Source organism: Neofelis nebulosa, chromosome 1, assembly GCF_028018385.1.
Source record: "Neofelis nebulosa isolate mNeoNeb1 chromosome 1, mNeoNeb1.pri, whole genome shotgun sequence".
Lineage (NCBI taxonomy): Eukaryota > Metazoa > Chordata > Mammalia > Carnivora > Felidae > Neofelis > Neofelis nebulosa.
The window spans coordinates 62886812-62902379 of NC_080782.1; the positions used below are offsets into that span (position 1 = coordinate 62886812).

Here is a 15568-nt window from a genome sequence, read left to right on the forward strand (position 1 = left end):
TTTCCTCTGCCTGAATGTCTCGCCCCGACCAGAAGGAACATTTACTGGTTTTTGTCATCTACAGGCTATCTCTCCCGTTCTGGAAGCAGCTGTCTGATTTCTTCTGGGGACTATTTCTACTCCTCGATTAGTCTACACTCATTCTCCTCCAGTCCCTAGGCTGGCCCGGACTGACCCAGCCGTCGACCCAAGATGAACCAATGAGACTTTTGCTTAAATTGTTGGGGGCATTCTTCTTTTTCTGAAGCCACTGAGCTGACCTGTTGGATACAGCTTGGAGCTGTGGCCACCACTGTATCACACACCATCCTGCTTGGTCATGAAGAAAGCTAAGAAGTAGAGAGAGCCAGGTCCTCGTGGACATTTTTGCTCCTGGATCCAGCCACACCTGCAGCCTAGTACCCTTAGACATCTCAGTTACATTTTGCCGATCAATGCTCTTTTTGAATAATCCATTTTGACTAGGTTTCTGTCATCTGCAACTAAAACAGTTCTGACTAAAACAAGATCTCACAGCCAGTAAGTGGCAGTATTTGGATCAAGGCCCAGGATCTTAACCACTCTATTAAACTGGCATCGTCGCCTCCTCTGATCTTCATGCCAGTTCCTAGCAGCAACCCACGCCCATCAATAATCCCAACAGCTGACATTTGCTCAGGGCTTGACAGCCCAGAGACTGCTCGCACACATCATCACTCTTTTTAAAAAAGCAATTGAGAGATACTTCGTGTGCCATAAAATTCGCCCCTTTAAATAAAGCGTACCATTCAGTGGTGCTTAGTACATTCGCAAGGCCGTGCAACCAGGGCCATCATCTAATTCCAGAACATTTCCATCACTCCCCAAAAGATACCCAGTACCCAATAACAGTCTCTCCCCTTTTGCCCCTCCCTCCAGCTCCTGGCAACCACTAATCTGCTTTCTGTCTCTACGGATCTGCCTCTTCTGGACACACATCATCACTTTTAACTCCATATAAACTTTGTGAAGTAGCCACTAGAGACAGGGGCACTAGACGGCACAGTGGCAAAGAGTGCGGTATCTGGTGTCGCCCGCCCAGTTTCAAATCTAAGTTTGGACATTCACTAGCTGTGTGACCTTGTGCAAATGACTTAACCTCTCTGAGCCTAGAATTCTTCATCTACGTAATTTAATAAACTTAATATGAGGATTAACTGAGTCATTATATCTAGATGCTTAGCCGTCCGTGCTCCAGAAATGCCAGCTGTTTCTTTTGTCATTACCTTGTTACTGGTGAGGACAATCAGGCACAAAGGGGTTAAGAGGCGTGCCCAAAGCCTCATAGCACAGGTGGCTGGGCCCCAAGTCTCCTGACCGAGTCCTCTGCTTTTTCCATTACGCCACATTGGCCTAGCTGTTTCTCCACGAAAGCTTGGCCCTCTCCATACTCTTTTGTGCCAAGTTACTTTTGACAAAGCCAAGGCTACTCACCAGACAGGAGGAAGGGGAGTGTGGGATCATGAAATCACCTCACTTTAGGGTGTCACGGCCCCACACGGGCCAGCCTCCTTGCCTGCTCCTCGGGAACAGCTGACTTTGGCTGGTGGGATCCCGCCCTGCCCTCTTCCAGCTTCCTCCTCTGGGTTTTGGGGGGTGGCTGTTTCTAGGACAGCAGGACCCTCTGGAATTCTATGACTTTCCCACTCCAGCCACCCATCTGGGCCTCTTTAAGGCTGGCTGAAGCACTGCCTTTGGACTAACAGGGAGGGGAGTCTGAGGCAGCTATTTATGCTATACCAAACCCCCAATTATTGCCAATTATGCTGAGTGGGGAAGAAAACCTCACTTTTAAGTTCTGGTAGAAACAAGAAAGTTGAGTCAGAACAGGAGAGTGGAGGGAGTACAGGCTTTGGGCCAGGGACACTCGTGATCACGCTCTGGCTCAGGCATTCCCAAATGATGTCACCTCGGGCAAGTCCCTTCTGAACTGAGGGACAGCTAATGGCAGCTAATGTGCTTATTGAGCAAGGCGCAGCTCGATTAACCATCACCACGAATGCATGAGGAAAGTTCTTTCATTCTTTAACATGCAGATGGGGAGACTGAGTCTCAGAAGCATACAGAGGTGACACCAAGCTGAGACCTGAAACACGAAGCTGAGACTTGAACCCAGTCTCTCTAACCCCAGAGGTCAAGGTCTAAAGCTGTGGGTATGCCGCCCTGCTGGCTGCAAAACAGCAGCCATGGACATTTCCATATGCCCTTCTCCTCACTCCCGTCTTCATCCAACCTCCTCTTCTAGATGATGCTGGAGCAAACACCCCAACCTCTCTGGCCAAGCTGACAGGCGTGGAGGTACACTTAGGACCCTTGGGACAATCAGATTCTCTCTCTCCTGGAGACTGGACTCAGCACCTAGAAACTCCAGAGGGTTGACAACAGGGAAAAGTGAGGGACTGAGGTGCTGTCTGGGGGATGTGGGCCAATGGGCTAGGGGAGGAAGCCGGTCCAGAGAAGCTAGCAGTTAAACAAAATAGGCTTGATGGGAGACCCTGTGGCCACAATGACAGACGGCTGGGGAGCTGCTGGTCCTCTGAGGGCCAATCAGGTGCTGGTTCTGGGGCCCTGTGGGGCCAGCTTCATTTCCTGCTCTGGGGCTCCATGGGACATACCTGCCTCTTCCCATAAATCTACCCCACTCCTCTCTTCCTGCCTAAGCTGCCCAGTGGCCACTTTGCTCTGTGGATTCCCATAATCCCCGGGACAGCAATCCTGAGTGTCGCCGTTCTCTGTCCCCTCTTATCCTTCATCCTTCTTGGAGGTGTCAGGCAGGCAAGAGGCCTCTGAAAGCAAAATACAGGTGGTCGTCCCTACACAGACCCTCTGTGTGTGAAAAGTCAATCTAGCAACTTCAATCTCTGAACCGAAGATCTGCTGTAATGGATCTGCCTAAGTCACCCCTGCACCTGGCAAAGAGGGTGTGGATCTTGGTCCTTCTCAGACAGGACGATGCCTCCAGCTCATCACATTCAAAGGTGTTGGGCATCATCTTCCCTTCCTTTCCCCCAGGGTTCAGCCCTTTCCTGGCCCCCATGCTGCTCCTGCCAAGTCTGTTTTAGCTAGAGTCTTAGCATCGTTACCATATAGTCTCTTTGTGCACTTCTAGGTCTGCTGTAGACTAGAAGAAAAATATAATTTACATATGGTACTGTTTAATTTTGTTGCATTTTGTCAACACAGAACACCACTAATGAGTTCACTGCATTTTAATAATTAGGTAACAGGAGTCTCGGTTGACATTACACAACGACTCTTGGCAGTTTGTTATGTAGGCGTTTGAGATGGTTTTAGTGATACTGGGGAAACCTGCGAGAAGCACATTATCATCTCCTCTTCCTTTAAAATAATGAAATACAGGTTCTGAAAATTCTTTATTCAACATTTTTAGGAATGGATTAGGTCCATACAACCAAGATGTCGGCGGTTAATATCACCCAAGCTTCTAAAAGAACATGTGGGGTCAAGAGATAGGATGGCGTGCAGGACACTGTGTTTGCTGGGACTTCCGGGAAGTGACCTTTCACTCTTTCCTGCTGAGTATAATCCCAGAGCATTTTGTAACCACGTGGGATCTGAGGATAAAGCCAACACCACTGAAAGTAGGAATGCAGGATGAGAGGAAGGAGCTGGGTGAGGTGGTACCATGAAAACCCTGCATCAATCTGTGCCTGAAGCCAGGAAGGTTTTTTTCTCCTGGGATATTCAAACGTATGCTCCACAGATTTGCATGTCATTCTTGTATAGGGACCATGTTAATTTCTGTATCATTCTGACTTCAGTAGCTGTGCTGCTCAAGGGAGCACAATGGACATCATTTTTAAGTCCAGGAAATTAAAAAAAAAAAACCACTCTGTGTCTGCTGTGGGGTGAGCATCTAGACCCTGAAGTCAAAATGGAAAGTTAGTCCAATTAAACTTTTCCGACCCTGCAGCCCATTGGAGACTCCAAATCCTTACCTGGAGGTCAAAGAACTTGCTGTAGCGCCGGTAAATGGCCTCTGTGGAGCCACTGGACCACGTGACCCGGATGATATAGACCTATAGAGAGGGACAGAAGAGACAGGCATTAACACCAAGGGATCTCTTCCAACATCCAGATGGCAAACAGACACGTGAAAAGATGCTCAGTGTCACTCCTCATCAGGGAAAATACAAATCAAAACCACAATGAGATACCACCTCACCCTTGTCAGAATGGCTAAAATGAACAACTCAGGCAACAAGAGATGTTGACCAGGATGCGGAGAAAGAGGAAGCCTTTTGCACTGCTGGTGGGAAGGCAAACTGGTGCAGCCACTCTGGAAAACAGTATGGAGGTTCCTCAAAAAATTAAAAATAGAACTACCCTACGACCCAGCAATTGCACTACTAGGCATTTATCCAAAGGATACAGGAGTGCTGATTCAAAGGGGCACATGCACTTCAATGTTTATAGCAACGCTATTGACAATACAAAGTATGGAAAGAGCCCAAATGTCCATCGGCGGATGACTGGATGAAGAAGATGTGGTATATATATATACAATGGAGTATTACTCGGCAATTGAAGAGAATGAAATCTTGCCATTTGCAACTACATGGATGGAACTAGAGGGTATTATGCTAAGTGAAATCAGTCAGAAAAAGACAAATACCATATGATTTCACTCATTTGTGGAATTTAAGACACAAAACAGATGAACATCAGGGAAGGGAAGGAAAAATAATGTAAAAACAGGGGCCCCTGGGTGGCTCAGTCGGTTGAGGGTCCGACTTTGGCTCAGGTCATGATCTCACGGTCTGTGGGTTCCAGCCCCGCGTCAGGCTCTGTGCTGACAGCTCGGAGTCTGGAGCCTGCTTCAGATTCTGTGTCTCCCTCTCTCTCTGCCCCTCCCCTGCTCATGCTCTGTCTCTGTCTCTCAAAAATAAATGTTAAAAAAATTAAGTAATATGAAAACAGGGAGGGAGACAAACCATAAGAGGCTCTTAAATACAGAGAACAAACTCAGGACTGCTGACAGGGTGTTGGGTGGGAAGATGGGCTAAAGAGACAAGGGGCATTAAGGAGGACACTTGTTGGGACGAGCACTGGGTGTGATAGGTGAGTGATGAATCACTACATTCTATTCCTGCAGTCATTATTACACTGCATGTTAACTAACTTGGATTTAAATGAAAGGAAAGAGTTGGGGGTGGGGGCGGGGAGCTCTTCCATCTCCAGGACTCTGGAGTAAAGCACAGGGCTGTCAGAAAGGCCTGGGTTTGAATCTAAGTTCTGCTGCTGAAATGCTGTGTGGCTTTGGAAAAGTTACTTGCTTTCTCTGGGCCTCAGCTTCCTCCTCAACAGTATGGGTATAACTCCCACCTCTGAGAATTATACAAAGGATTAAGTGAAATCAAGAATGGAAAACATTAACACCCTGCTCATCTCGGGAATAGTGTTATTTTCAGCACTGCAGGGACTTCTTGCTTTCCACTCAATCCAGAGAGCCACAGGGCTGGCTATTTTTCCAGTCATTCTTAACACTTTGCCTTTTGTCAGAAGTCGCAGAGACCTATGGCTCTTAGCACTGTGGTATTTCTCATAAGCTAAGCCTCACACCACTGCCACCAATTAGGGGCCTGGGGCCAAGTCATTTTCTCCCTCCAGGTGTGTTTCCTCATTGATAAATTGGTCTGACAGCATCTGTTCAGGGCGACAGTGTAAGGATATCACGCGATCGACGATGCGGGGGGGCAACCACAGGGCCATGTTTCCATCATTGTCACAAGTCACGGCACATGCAGAAAATAATATATGATGACAAATTTGGGCAAACTGAGGTGGCAGCTGGTCAGAGGCAGTACCTCGTGGCCCCGCACACCACCTGGACAATTAAAAAGGATGTATGTGAAAGCTCTTTGGAAAGGCGGAAATGCTGTAAAAACACGATGGGCTCGACGGTGATGGAGGCCATGAGCTGAGGAGTGGCTGGAGGGACAACACATACGTAAATGAAAATAACCTGTGGGCAGTGCACGCCTGTTATTTTTTGCCCAGTACTGATTCCCTTTTCTTCCCACCAAAGCTTTTTTGACTTTTCTCCTGGGAACCTCCTTCCCCACCCCAGCACAGTGCCTTAGATACAGAGGTGGGTGCCATTCATGATCCATGGTGATTGGTTGAGAAATGAGCACGTGACCTGTGCTGGGCCAATCAGAGCCAGCAAGAGTCGGCTCTTTTGCTCCAACCCTTAAAAAAGACAAGCTGTCTTTTCTTTGAAGTTGCTAGGCTGTTAGGCAGTAGATCTGGAGCTGTTGCAGGCCATGTCACTACTGCCTGCAAGGATGCCAACATCAGCAGGTTCCTGGGAACACAGTCGAACCGTTAGATCCAGTTCTGCTTGAACCTCAATCTACTCCTGGTCTGTCAAGTTTACTGAGCCGAGAAACCTCGGGCCAAACCTGCCCTCTCGAATTATTTCTGAAGCCAGTTTAAGTTGGGTTTTTGACATGTAATCTAGTCCTGACCGAGGCAGGATGGGAGGTAGGAGAGAGCTCTCTGAAGCCTGGAGTCATCACGGTGCACTTTGAACGATGTGGAAACTTTACAAGGAAACTTCCATTCAAAATGGTGGAGAAACCATGGGGGGCTGGAGCCAGGGACCAGTGTGAACACCAGGGTCTCACAGGTAGAAGAAATGAATAATGGAAAGGTAATTCAGGACAAGGTGGGGAAGTGCCCTTGAGTGCCAAGCTAAGTCCACCACGAATGACCTCTCCAAATCCAACATGGATTTTATTTCAAAGAAGCATGATGGAGAGGAAGAAACCTGGGCTCTAGACTCACACAATTTCCTAACCTTGGGGCCACAGCCTCCTTAACTGTAAAATGGGGTCAGTAAGCCCATCTCACACATTGTTACGATGATTATAAGAGGCAAAGCTCTGAGCTCTTTGCCTGGCAGAAAGGAAAAGTTCAAGAAACTTTAGACCCTGCACTCTGATTCCCCAGGGCCTGTCCCACCCTGTTCATAAAAACAGGCTATTTCAACATCAGAGATTTGGGCATCCGGGCCCACCCCCCTCCCTTGTTGGTGCTCCCTGGTCCTGGGAACCTCATGGAGCCAAAGAACAGGTCAAGACATCCTTTAGGAGTCACCTCGGAAAGGTGATTTTCTGACAAAAAAGAACTGTCTCCAAAGCCACCCAGATAGTTGTCAGTTTTATGAAAAAGACATCCATTCTGTTCATCAAGACTACGGCACAGAGATTCTGAATGGCTCCCATTTGTCATTCATTCATTCATTCATTCATTCACTCTATGACATTTATTAAGTACCTCTTGTGTGCTAGGCACTCTCTGGGTGCTGGGACATAATGAAGAGCAAGAGCGACCTAGACCTTGCCCTTGGGAAATGGAAAGATGGGCAACAGACCAGCAGACAAGCAAGTACGTATGAATTATAAGTTCCAGTCAGTGCTTAGGAAGGACCCAAAGTCTGGTATGATTGTACAATGGGGGAGGCTGGGGTGGATGAGTGTCCCCGGAAGGGAAGGCCCACTGGGGCAAGCAGGCTTTGAACTGGCAGGGAGAAGAACTGAGAGAAGAGTATTCCAGGCAGAAAGAAAAGGATGAATAAGGATGTGGATGCCGGATGGTTCAGGACATGTCTGAGGTGCAGGAAGGCCATCATGGCAAGCACAGCCGGGGGAGGAAGGAGGCTGGGGCTGGGAGGCAAGCACCAGCGGCATTATGAGGGGCTTGTAGGTCACAGGGAGGAGATGGGCTTCTATTCTGTTAAGGGGTTTCAAAGGGTGGGGTATGTGTGTGTGTGACATGATTGAACGTATGTTTCAAAAAAAGTTTTCCTATGTATCCTTCTGGCTGCTGTGTGAAAAATGGTTTGACAAGGAGCAGGGACACCACTAAGGAGGCTTTTCTGTCACTGAGAGGGACACAGCCAATCCAATGGCCCAACATCCAGATGGGTAAATTGAGGCCCAGAGAATACCATACCAAAAGTCTTGTCACTGGGGGATGCTTAAGCAAAGTCTGGATGACCATGTGTCACGAATAATACTAATGGGGATTAAAAAACAAGGGAAAAGGGGCGCCTGGGTGGCTCAGTCAGTTAAGCATCCGACTTCAGCTCAGGCCATGATCTCACGGTCCGTGAGTTCGAGCACCGCGTCGGGCTCTGTGTTGTCAGCTCAGAGCCTGGAGCCCGCTTCAGATTCTGGGTCTCCCTTTCTCTCTGTCTCTGCCCCACTCACACTCTGTCTCTCGAAAATAAATAAATGTTAAAAAAAAAAATAAAGCAAGTATCGAAATAAAGCTCGTTGAGTAAGCTAAAAAAAAGGGGGGAAAAAAGGTTGACCATCAAAGTTTCATTGTTTTCTGAAAACCAGTAAGAAAAACATTCCCATAAATGGAAAAAAAATTCTGCTTACACAATTCATTTTCGATCTCTTGTTTATAGTTTTTAAAGTTCTGTACATATGGTACAAGGACTCTGCAGCAGGCCTAATTGGCTTAGTGGAACCAACCTGTGAACACAATTTAATGTCTGCATTTTTAGGCACACATCTAATTTTTAACGAGCATTGCCCCAGTGCAGGGTTTTGGTCTTGCCCAGGGTTTGGGGTGAAAGGGCATACTCACTGGCTTCTAATGCCAGCCCTGTTGCTGGGTGAGACTCACACGCACCAACCTCTCTGGCTGCAGTGTCCTTCTCTCTACTTTCCCTTGAGGATTCACTGTAATCACTAAGGTACATGGGGCTTTGCCTGATGCCTGGCACACAGGACATGTGCAAACAGTCTTTCCTGCATAGCAGCTGTCCGACACATTACTGCTTCTCTGGTTCTCCTCTACTCCTCTTGGTAACAGCACCTGATTTCCCTTGGAAGATCACTCCTCTGCCGCCACTGGGTCTTTGTGACAGGGAATGGGTGGGTGTCCCAGACTACTGTCTACCCCTGGCCTCCACAATTCTTCAGGGATGGGCACATGACCCAAGCCAGGCCAATGAGACTCAATTCTGGGACTTTTGATGGCACGATCAGGGAAGAGCCCCTCTTCCCTACTGTGACAGCTAGCTGCGAGAACCATGTGGGAAGCACCCGCCACACAGAAGCAAGCAGCCAAGAGGGACAGAGAGGGCCTGAGTCCTGTGACATCATTTGAACCCCCGGACCCAGCGTCCCGGTCTTTTCATGGACACAAGCCAAAACCTTCCCTTTCTTGTGTAAGCCTGTTATAGTTTGTATTACTTGCAACCAAAGCAATCCTAACATATCTGACCTTGACTTTTAGATTTTTTTTTTTTTAACGTTTATTCATTTTTGAGACAGAGAGAGACAGAGCATGAACGGGGGAGGGTCAGAGAGAGAGGGAGACACAGAATCTGAAACAGGCTCCAGGCTCTGAGCTCTCAGCACAGAGCCTGACATGGGGCTTGAACTCACAAACCACGAGATCATGACCTGAGCCGAAGTCGGAAGCTTCACCGACTGAGCCACCCAGGGGCCCCAACGACTTTTAGATTATATCCCAAATCCAGTTAACGCTCTGTGGCCTGCCATTGAAGGAATTAAAAGCTGACTTCTTCATGGCAGCAGTATTCACAACAGCCAAATGAGGAACAAAATGTGTTGTATACATACAGTGGAATATCACTCAGCCTTAAAAAGGGAGGGCATTCTGACACATGCTAATAACATGAATGATCCCTGAAGACATTATGCTAAGTGAAATCAGCCAGCCACAAAAAAACGAATACCGTATGATTCCACTTATAGGAGGTCCCTACAGGAGTCAAATTCATAGAAACAGAAAGTAGAGTGGGGGTCACCAGGGGATGGGGTGGGGAAATGGGGAGTTAGTGTTCAATGGTGTTAAATAAAATATAAGTGTTAATGAAAAAATAAAAGGTCTGGAGACGGATGGTGGTAGCAGTTGCACAACAAAGCGAATGCACCTAATGCCACTGAACGGGACACTTAAAAACGGTTGAGGGGCGCCTGGGCGGCTCAGTCAGTTAAGCGTCCGACTTCAGCTCAGGTCACGATCTCGCGGTCCGTGAGTTCGAGCCCCGCGTTGGGCTCTGGGCTGATGGCTCAGAGCCTGGAGCCTGCTTCCCATTCTGTGTCTCCCTCTCTCTCTGCCCCGCCCCGTTCATGCTCTCTCTCTGTCTCAAAAATAAATAACCGTTAAAAAAAGAAAAATTAAAAAAAATAAAAACAAAACAAAAAACGGTTGAAATGGTAAAATGATATGTCATATATATTTTATCACAATTAAAAAAATAATTAAAAAAGGTTTTTTTAATGTTCATTTACCCTTGAGAGAGAGAGAGAGAGAGAGAGAGAGAGAGAGCGGGGCAGGGACAGAGAGAGAGGGAGACACAGAATCTGAAACGGCCTCTAGGTCTGAGCTGTTAGCACAGAGCCTGATGCAGGGCTCAAACCCATGAGCCGTGAGATTGCGACCTGAGCCGAAGTCAGACACTTGACCGACTGAGCCACCCAGGTGCCCCTAAAAAAATAATTTTTAACAAAAGCAGATTTATATAGTCCATGTCACGTTCCTCTGGAAATGACACTGAAATGTTCTCCCTGGTACAGCCTTCAAAACATGTACTGCATATCCAAGAAAGGATTTGTATCCAGAGCATGTTTTTTTTTTTTTAAACTCTCAAAACTCAACAGTAAGGAAACAACCAACGTGATCACAAAATGGACAAAAGATTTAAACAGACCCTTCACCACAGAGAATATACGGATGCAAAGACATACATGAGAAGATGCCTGACATCATTACCCATCAGAGAAAGGCACGCCAAAACCATGATGAGATATCACCACGTACCTATCAGAATGGCTAGAATAAAAATTGCTGACAAGAACAAACAAAAAATTACTGAAAACAAATGCTGACAAAAGTGTGTGGTCACCAGAACTCTCACACATTGGTGGGAAAGCAAGATGGCACAGCCACTCTGGATGGAAGCGGAACCACCGGGTGAAAGGCTGTTGATCAGGGTAGTCAGACGGTGAAAGGATCACCCCACGGATTACTCTCCCAGCAAGGGGACAAATGTACCGTTTCAATGGAAGTCTGGCAGTCAAACTGGAGCCAGGTGACCAAACCCAGCATTACCAATAGAGGCAAGCAGGCACCGTGCGGCCCCCGAGGTGATGCAATGTGGAATCAAGAAAATCTTCTGTCAAGTACTATCGCCCAAATGTTTAACCTGAATCTCAAGCCTCTTGACCTAACTTCCAATTTACAGAAAACAAAAGAGGATGGGGAACAAGCTAAATGACACCATGAGGAAACAGTCAAATTCCGAATGTGGGCTATTCTAGAAGTCTGCTAACAGGGCATCATTCAAATGCTACTTCTTCCGGAAAGCCCTCTCGGACTGCTCCTTCCCCACCAATACTGGGTTGGCTCTCCCTGCTACATGTCTCCTTTGGTACCTGTTTCCCCATCACCGTTTCCTCATGTCAGTTAAGTTTTACTGCAATTGCTAGGTGTCTGCTTTCCCACTAGGTTCTAAGTTTCTTGACAGAAGAGATAATGCCTGTCTTGTTCTCCGGGTGCTGTATGCCCAGCTCTGAGCACAGTGGAAAATCTATGCTTCATGAAAAAATGAGAAAGAGACGGAGATGCCAGGTGGTCAAGCTCTCACAGGTGGCAATGCCTGCCCGAGGCAGGCCTGAGGTCTGTGGGAAGGGAGCCTGGTCCAGCCGTGTCTCTCAGATGGTCCCTCAGGCTCGCCTATCCTCTGTGCTCCGTGCCCTGCTTCACAACCCCTCCCACTGACCCGTCTGCCTGGAGCAGAGAGTCTCCCCCAGCAGCCGGGACTCCTTCCCTCTGGGAATGAGGAAGCAGAGACCACACTGGTGTCTGAGGGCCCCCAAGGGTTTCCTCCCGCTCCCTCACAGGAGGCCTTAAACTGGAATTAGCCACCATGGAAACCCCTTCTTATTCAACCTCAGCAGTCAGGCCTGTGTGATTTACAAAGCCCAGACTCCCCAGGCCCGGGTTCCCACCAGGCCCAGAAGTGCTGGGTTTCTTCACTTCCTCTAAGTCAGTACAGAGATGGACTGGTGGAGGGGAGGGCTGTGGGGGCAGGGTATACCATGACCAGGGTGCTTGGGGTAGAGTTGGGCACATGGCTGGGCCGTGGTGTCTCCCAAATTCCCCAGAGCCCGCAGGTTAGGATAACACGTCTCACATTTTCCTAGCCAGCAACGGAGGCACACAAGTGCAGTGACCTGCCTGAGGTCACGAGCTCTGCAGTTCAAAATGAGGACTCTGATCCAGGTTGCCTCTAACCCCGATGGCCTTGCTGCACCAGGGAATCAGGCCTCCACCCCGGCAGCTGGACTGTGGGCCTACAGGAAGATGCACGCTGGTTCTTCTGTTTTTGAGAGCCCACCAGGAGGCTGTGGGATTCAGGAGTTAAGATGGCCCTGATTCACCTCTGCTTTCAACTACTCAACTAGCTGCGTGGTCTTGGGAAAGTGGTTTGAACTCTCTGTGACTCAGCTTCCTGTCTGGAAGAAATGAGGATCACAATAGTTGCAACCTCAGAGTTGGGGTGATGATGACACGAAATGTGCACACAGAGTGTCTAGCATGGTGCCTGCACGCGGTAAATGGTTGGTGTAGAGAAGGTACCATTGCCCTCAGCATGCTGAGCTAAACCCAGGGACACAAAGCTGAGGGAGACCTGGTCTCTGCTCACTGCCTCTACAGATGCGCCTCCCACAACCCACCCACCTGCCCCCATCTCTCCACCCCCTCCAGGGCCCTGCCTCTTCTACGGTCTTCTCCAGGCCCCATGAGGGTCAGAAGGACTGGCCCCTGTGTGGCCTGGGAACACAGGCCCAGCTCACCTGAGCCAGGGCACACATTTTCTAGCTGTCAGATGAGTCAGGGCCCTGTCCCTTCCCCGTGAATGTCTGCGGGGAAGGCCCCCGCCACCTCCTACCCCCACCCTGAGCCTCAGCCTCAGTGGAGGGGAGTTCTGTGTCTGGCCCAAATGCAGGGTCACCACATACCTGTGAGCCTGCCTGGTGCCAGGCTTTACCCACCCTGGCCTTTCCTCCTCTACCAAGGGGTGAAGACTATTCCAGGAGTCCTAGGTCAGTCTGACCTTGCCAGGAGGTACCTCACAAAGGATAAAGAACCCCATCTGCTCGTGGATGGTGTTGGGTGTGGCCTTGGCCACAGGGACCCCTGGATTCTGAGGACTACTCTGTTCTGAGGCTTCTAGAAGCTACTTTTCTCAACTTAGACTGCTCTCAGAAGACAGAAAAAAAAAAAAAGCCCTCTGGTAGATGCTGAGAGTCCTTCTTGGACCCCCCACTTGAGAAGCACCACCTGTCCTGCCAGTCTCATGGCCACAACTGACCACAACTGATCCAGGGCGGGCCAATCAGCTTCTCTCTCTCAGGTATCTAGAATCAGACCACATGTCAGCTCCAGCCAGGGGGTTGGCTGCAGCCTGAGCACTTCCACACTTTATGAGGGCGCTCAGTGTGCAGAAAGGGACAAATGAAGGAAAGGCACAGAAAGCAGAGAGAGGGAGAGCCCTGCTAGGCTCCTGCCAGTGCTTCAGTTCCTGCTTCCAGGGCCCGCCTGCCCACCCATGGCTTCTATGACGCACGACAGGGGCCTGGGCCTTCCAGTTAATTCCCCTTTTGGCGAGAAGAGAGTTTTTATGCAACGAAAAGAATTCTATGATGTACAGAAGAAAGTTCAGGCACTATCTTAGGTAAAAAGAACAGGCTACAAAAATGTAATCTCCATCTTGAAAAAGTTATACGTACTGTATATAAACGTATGTGTGTGCATGCATATACATCATTTGTGGTAGTTATGTTCTATAAAGTCTTTTGTGAACACTGATTTAGCAAATACTGAACCACTGCTCCTGGGGAACTACAAGATTAGGATCCTGAAGGTTCTGGTTCCAACGTTTTCATTAACCAGTCAGTATATAGCCTGGCTGTTTCTGTGTAAAGACACCTTATTTAATGTATATTATAAATTCATTAATACTGAACTCTGGGCCAGTGATACTATATCTCATGCCTAAATGAAGCTTATCTAACACGTGTATTTTCTCTGCTATGACACATTACAGCCTTTCTGAGCTTAGGAACGCTAGACGGCACTTTAGCACTATGGGGTCATTTTAAAATGTGAAATAACTGGGCGCCTGAGTGGCTCAGTTGGTTAAATGTCTGACTTCAGCTCAGGTCATGATCTCACAGCTTGTGGGTTCGAGTCCTGCGTCAGGCTCTGTGGTGACAGCTCGGAGCCTGGAGCCTACTTCAGATTCTGGGTCTCCCTCGCTCTGTGCCCCTCCCCCGCTTGCACTCTCTGTCTCTCAAAAATAAACATTAAAAAAAAAAAGGCGAAATCAACAAAAGTACAAAAAAAAATGGCACTAAAGAGATTGTGAAAAAGACACTTGTTTAGCGTATAAGAGCTGAAACCAGAGGGCAGAATGTCGTCCTGTCTAACCTCAGCTGGGAACACGCACACCGTGTGTTTTTGCTGCTGTGCACATGCCCATCGTCTGCAAGCGAGCACAAAACTGTGGTACGTTTTGATGCTGGATTACGAATCAATTTTACCAAGTAGGCAAATTCCCAAGTATGGAATTTACAAATACTGCAGATTGACTGTAGGGCATATAAATGTGTGTGTGTTATGTGTATAAGCCAGTGAGATACATATAATATATCATATATATGGTTTGCTTGGGTTGGCAGGAATATGTAGGACTTTTTTTTATTCTGTTCTTGAAGTTTTCCCATATTTTTCAGATTTTCTTTTATAATCAGAAAAAAGGATGCCACTATTCTAGGAAGACAGAAGGGTCTGTGGCCCATTTTCTTGCCTTGAGCCCCAGGACAGCATCTTCTCTCACTACCCTGGCTCAGTCCTGGGGCCATCCCTCTGGAATATCCTTCCACATCACAGAGCACCCACCGGGTGCTAGCATAGCCGATGGCACAGGTGAGAGTGTGGGGTGGGAGGAAGTTGGGAGTTGGCAGAGGGGGCCTTTGTCCTGACCTTACCGTGAGTTGGGTTAAGTCCTCAGCCTCTTTGAGCCTCTTTGTTCTTTGAAAAATGGGGATAAAATCCAACCTTATGGCATTGTAAGATCAAATGGGTTTTTTGTTTTTGTTTTTTTTTCTAAGCTCCAGAAATGGAACCCATGTTGGTTGGAATCTCAGCTTATGGCTGGGACACCAGGGAGGGTATTCAGTGTGTGCTCCCTAAGCCCTCTGCCCTCACCTCATCTGGCAGGTCCAGCCCTGGCCCAAGGGGGTGAGGGCTCCCAGTGCCTGGAGGGCCCCTATTAAGCATGCAGGAATTTAGACCCCATTTCCAAGAGACAACAGCCAAGGGGCCAATCTGTCCATGAATAAAGATTTAAATCAGAACAAAGCTTAGAGGACCCTGAAACACTCCAGGAGCAGTGGCTGGTCTGAAACAAGCCAAGCGCCTGGGTAGCTCCCAGCAGCCTGGTTAACTGTTACCCCCATCCCCCGCAGAC

At 48.3% G+C, this 15568-nt stretch overlaps 1 protein-coding gene across 2 annotated transcripts in view; it reads right to left on the minus strand.

The window, feature by feature from the left end:
* Positions 1–15568, minus strand: part of SH3PXD2B (SH3 and PX domains 2B) — a 101513-nt gene that overhangs the window by 63627 nt on the left and 22318 nt on the right. For both annotated transcript variants that reach the window (XM_058723446.1, XM_058723447.1), the window contains exon 2: positions 3978–4058. In XM_058723446.1, the coding sequence (XP_058579429.1) occupies positions 3978–4058 (81 nt within the window). The remainder of the gene's footprint in view (positions 1–3977; positions 4059–15568) is intronic.